The following is a 5,754-nucleotide window of genomic DNA, read 5'->3' as shown; positions in this document are numbered from 1 at the left end:
AGCCAGTGCAGACATAGGCAAGATAAGACTAGCCAACCTAGAATGAATTATATGAATACATAATATTAACAGTGTTGAACTAAAAAATATATTAACCACTTAGAAAATCAAGAAGCCAGCTAGTCATGGTCAACCCATGACTACATCGCTGCGTGGACTACTAAAGGCTTAACATTTGCACATGTAGATGTTAGGATTTTTGTATTTTATGTGTAGGGTGTTTATATGGTATATTAACCCATGTGGTGCCTGAAGACATTCCTTTGCATTGATAAAAATACAATAAAGTGCAAACAGAACCACCTTCCTCAAACTTTAGTGAAAATAATGTGCTCGATAGAGAACTTAATACAACCCCCTTTTGTAGATGCAGCTCTCAATCTACAGAATCCCCCCTCCGTTCTAGGAAACAGCTCTTGGAATTTATTTGAGCCATCTCTCCCAGGGTCATGTGAAAAGATAAATAACAGCAAAACAGTGCAATATTGTTTAAAATAATATTAAAGTGCCCAGTCATGTAATCTTATTTGCTCAAATGTACCATGAGTGATCAGGCTTCTTAAACAGAGGAAGATATTTTATGGATTCAATCCCCCAAGTAAATAAATACAGAAAAATGAATAACAGTGTAATACTGTTTACTTAATTAATGAATCCCAAAAAAAGGAAAAAAATGCTCTCAGAAAAATTCCATAAAATGAGCTTGTAATATTGTCTGATACATCCAAAGTAACAGAACGTCTCTCCAGCGTTCACTAAATCCTGACCCGCTTGTACACCGCCGTCTTTCGCTTTGCTCTTCTTCTGGGATTAGAGTACCTCCAAGATTGCTGCTTCTTCTTTATACAGTGTCCTCAAAGTTCCACAAAGCAACGCCTTCTGCATTTTGCCAAAAGCTCATCAGGGGGCTTCTACAATTAGTCCTTCCCTTCCTCATTATATAGTATCACGGTGCAGTTGTAGCCAATGAGATTCCATAACTCGTCCCATCATTGGCATCAACAAACTTTATACATTCAATAGTTAGACAATACACTATATAAATAAAACAGGAAGGAACTCCCATGGGGGAAGAGAACAGCGGTGCACAGCCGCAAAAATGGACGAAGGCTGGATCATGTACGAAAATGTATTATCTACCGTGGCAGTACAATAAAAACATCCTGCAGGAGCACTCTAACGCATTTTGCGTAACCATTTTTTTGTCGAAAAGTAGCTATACTCCTGTTGATAGAGTATACAGTTAGGTCCGGAAATAATTGGACACTGATACAAGTTTTGTTATTTCGGCTGTGTACCAAAATTAATTCAAGTTACAGTTAAATAATGAATATGGGCTTAAAGTGCAGTCTATCAGCTTTAATTTGAGGATATTCACATCCAAATTTGAGGAAGGGTTTAGGAATTACATCTCTTTAATATGTAGCCCCCTCTTTTTCAAGGGACCAAAAGTAATTGGACAATTGACTCAAAACCTGTTTCATGGACAGGTGTGGGCTATTCCTTCATTATTTCATCATCAGTTAAGCAGGTTAAAGGTCTGGAGTTGATTCCAGGTGTGGCATTCACATTTGGAAGCTGTTGCTGTGAACCCACAACATGCGGTCAAAGGAGCTCTCAATGCAAGTGAAACAGGGCATCCTTAGGCTGCAAAAAAAAAAAAAGAAAATCCATCAGAGAGATAGCAAGAACATTAGGAGTGGCCAAATCAACAGATTGGTACATTCTGAGAAAAAAAGAACGCACTGGTGAGCTCTGCAACACAAAAAGGCCCGGACATCCATGGAAGACAACAGTGGTGGATGATTATAGGATCCTTTCCATGGTGAAGAAAAACTCCTTCACAACATCCAGCCAAGTGAAGAAAACTCTCCAGGAGGTAGGCATATCATTATCTAAGTCTGCCATAAAGAGAAGACTTCACGAGAGCAAATACAGAGGGTTCACCACAAGGTACAAACCATTCATAAGCCTCAAGAATAGAAAGGCCAGATTAGACTTTGCCAAACAATATCTAAAAAAGCCAGCCCAGTTCTGGAACAGCATTCATTGGACAGATGAAACTAAGATCAACCTGTACCAGAATGATGGGAAGAAAAAAGTATGGAGAAGGCTTGGAACGGCTCATGGTCCAAAGAATACCACATCATCTGTAAAACACGGTGGAGGCAGTGTGATGGCATGGGCATGCATGGCTTACAATGGCACTGGGTCTCTAGTGTTTATTGATGATGTGACAGAAGACAGAAGCAGCCGCTTCACTTTACAGATGGACAATGACAGATGGACAATGACCCAAAACATACTGCGAAAGTAACCCAGGAGTTTTTTTAAGGCAAAGAAGTGGAATATTCTGCAATGGCTGAGTCAATCACCTGATCTCAACCTGATCAAGCATGCATTTCACTTGCTGAAGACAAAACTTAAGGCAGAAAGACCCACGATCAAACAACAACTGAAGACAGCTGCAGTAAAGGCCTGGCAAAGCATCACAAAGGAGGAAACCCAGCGTTTGGTGATGTGCATGTGTTCCAGACTTCAAGCAGTCTTTGCCTGCAAAGGATTCTTGACAAAGTATTAAAAATGAACATTTTAATTATGATTGTGTTATTTTGTCCAATTACATTTGAGCCCCTGAAATAAGGGGACTGTGTATGAAAATGGTTGCAATTGCTAAACGTTTCATTCGATATTTTTGTTCAACCCCTTGAATTAAAGCTGAAAGTCTGCACTTCTATTGCATCTCGGTTGTTTCATTTAAAATCCATTGTGGTGGCGTACAGAGCCAAAATTATGAAAATTGTGTCAGTGTCCAATTATTTCCGGACCTAACGGTATATAGCAGTCCTAATGCCGGTTGCTGACGCCCCCTGTGCACGGACATAACTGCACCCAAAGAAAATTAGAAACCGAATCAAGTCCCGCCGTGGCTAGTGGAGTGACAGCTGTGGCAAAAAGATCTGCTACAATAACACATATAACATTTAAAACAATACAAATGAATAAAAAACAACAAACAAAACAGAGCAAGGGGCCAATGAATTTAAAGTCTTAATCCAAAACATTTCTTCCTTGTTTAGAGTACTCTGACGATCACCTTTCCTAATTGGCAAGGGGATCTGTTCAAGTCCGCTGAAGGGGAAAGAATTTATGTCACCATTGGGACATTCAGAGAAATGTCTTGAAACAGGTGTTCCATAATTCTCACCTTCAGCTGTCTGATGGTCCTTCCAATATATTCTTTTCCGCATACACAAGTCAGTTTATAAATGACAAAATTACTATTGCAAGTAATATTTTTTTTTATTTTAAATGTGTCATTATTCATTTTGGATTTGATTGACTGTATCGGTTTTGCATATCGACAGATACTGTAATAACGGCATTTATGAAAGCCTGTTGGGGCTATAAGTTTCTTGGTATGAGTGACTGGTGGTGTGTAAAGACTTGGTGAAAGGTGTGTAGCTAGTGTTCTTGCTTTTTTTTTTTAACACAAATTTGGGTTGGTCCTGTATGATAGATGATAATTCAGAGTCAAGTTTCAGGACATCCCCAAATTATTATTGCAAGTAATACATTTTTTTATTTTAAATTTGTCATTTTTAATTAAATAAAACGACCTATATTGAAATGCACAAAATGTTCATAATATTACAAAAACTCCACATTAAAAGATAATCTCCCAGCAGAGCATCACAAAAATGAGAGGGGTAAAGTTTAAGAGAAAGAGAGTAGCGCCACTGCCAGGTGGGGCCCCGGGAAAGTTGGCTGCAGCCCCCCCAGAACTGCAAACCTGCAGCAAGGAACAGCATCAAATTTATCATAGAAAACATGATGATGAATATAATGGGATTTTGTTTTTTTTATAACTCTAATGCTGTTTGCAACAGTTTTGTAGCCAGGAGACTTGAATATTGTAACAACGTTTCATAGGTAAGAAAAACAGCATGATTGAAATCTAATAATCTATCTATATATATATATATATATATATATATATATATATATATATATATATATATATATATATATATATATATATATATATATAATAATCTAATTGAAAGAGGAATCAAATAGTGGCAGGGAATCTTTCATACATTGCCCTATTTGCATGCCAATACTTTCCAATGTTATCAGGTTTAAAAATGTGTGTAGGGAAATGTGTGTTACGTATAAAACCAAGCTGTTGGGTAAGTTGTACTAATCATTCCTCCCAGACTGACACAAGCAAAAGGCTAAGCATAAGGCTTTTGCGTTTCTGTGGTCATTACCTTTCTGATTAAAAGTTAATCCTAGAGGATATTACCTCTAAATAACATCCTCCCATAGTTAATGAATATCTTGTCCATGGCTCTCATCAATCATTGTCCAGAGGCCACCTCTCTTCATAACATATAAAGTCACTGAATGGCGTGGATCGGGTAGTCAGTCTCAGTGTTCCCTGCACTCACAGCTCTCAACCATGAAGATGACGAATAGTGTGTATACAGTGATCCGATTCTCTCTTCTCATTAGTGGCTTCTCTCTGGTGTGCCTGGGAGCCTTCCACATATCGTCCAGCTATGTCTGCAACTGTGGGAATGAAATGATCCTGGTATATTCTCTGTTACCCTTAGGATTTCTCCTGCTCCTGGCTGGGATTTTCTGGAGCACATATCATGAGGCCAACCACAAAAGCCTCTTTCGTACCATGATCAGGCGAGCCCATAATCGACAAGACGTACATGTTAACACAGTAGACAGGTAAGATTCATTTGCTGTTCTGATATGGCACTGCAGAATAAAAATGCATTTCGGTGCACGAGACCCAAGATATTAAACTAATTTCCCCAAGATCACAAATAAGCGTCACTGGGATTCAAACTAGGTCAACCAGCTTTAAAGACAATTAGGTTACCACTACAAATCTCAGTTTCATGCAGACAGATTTAAACGTATCATGAGGCAAGTAAACATTAGTAGTCTATACACTTAAATAACTTTTTTTTGCAAACTTTCTTTAGCTACAGCAAAAAATATTAAGGGTCGGTGTATTTCCTCCAGTCTTAGTACATCCAGTCATTAAAGGATAAATCCCATACACTATCCCTTGCATCCATCAGTATTGTGTGTGTGATTCATTTGGGGTCAGTCTACATTATCCTCGTCATTTGCTCTGCATGAACCCTTATCTCATCTATTCAAGAAAATATTGACCTTTTTTTCTCTCTTCATTTCAGGACAGATTTCTATCCTCCGTCCTATGACAGCATAATCAGAGAAATCCATCTCCATCCAGAAACAAACTTTCATATAAGAGAGGCTGAAGAAAGCTACAACATCCCCCCTCCGCTATACACTGAAAGCACTGTGGACATTGTGGATGAAACATATGCATGTGAAGGGCCTCCCCCCTCATATGAAGCATCAGTGCAGATGCCTAGCATTGTCACAGAATCTAGCCCAGAAGAGGACCAAGGTCCTGTCAACGCCAATGAACTGGAAGCATGTGACTAATGATAAAAGTATTATCAACAGATTTTGGAAGGAAAGCATTTAACGTCAAATATGATGCAGCATGCTCTCTGCAGCATCATGAATGTATTGCACTGATGCAGTAAGCGTATGACTAGAAAGGTCGCTTGTGATGTCCCACAACCTCACAGCACAGGAGGAGTTCCCTTTGGTAAAACGCGCAAGGGAACACCAATGAAAGGGATGACTGGAAATCTGTGACTCTTGTGTTACATAAACGGAAAGGCAAATTGTTTA

The 5,754-nt window shown here is 38.8% G+C and overlaps 1 protein-coding gene across 1 annotated transcript; it reads left to right on the top strand.

Moving 5' to 3' along the window:
• Positions 1 to 4,418: 4,418 nt before the first annotated feature.
• Positions 4,419 to 5,754, top strand: TMEM252 (transmembrane protein 252). Its single transcript, XM_075597542.1, has 2 exons — positions 4,419 to 4,746; positions 5,223 to 5,754. Exons 1-2 carry the CDS (start codon positions 4,466 to 4,468, stop codon positions 5,497 to 5,499), a joined length of 558 nt encoding a protein of 185 aa, XP_075453657.1. The 5' UTR covers positions 4,419 to 4,465; the 3' UTR covers positions 5,500 to 5,754.

This window comes from Ascaphus truei, chromosome 1 (assembly GCF_040206685.1).
Source record: "Ascaphus truei isolate aAscTru1 chromosome 1, aAscTru1.hap1, whole genome shotgun sequence".
Lineage (NCBI taxonomy): Eukaryota > Metazoa > Chordata > Amphibia > Anura > Ascaphidae > Ascaphus > Ascaphus truei.
This window is presented reverse-complemented; position numbering and strand designations above follow the sequence as displayed.

Bases quoted from the DNA above. Each gene is read 5' to 3' on its own strand.
- TMEM252 (XM_075597542.1), top strand. From the start codon at position 4,466: ATGAAGATGACGAATAGTGTGTATACAGTGATCCGATTCTCTCTTCTC. The intron at 4,747-5,222 runs GTAAGATTCATT...TCTTCATTTCAG, and splicing joins CATGTTAACACAGTAGACAG to GACAGATTTCTATCCTCCGT.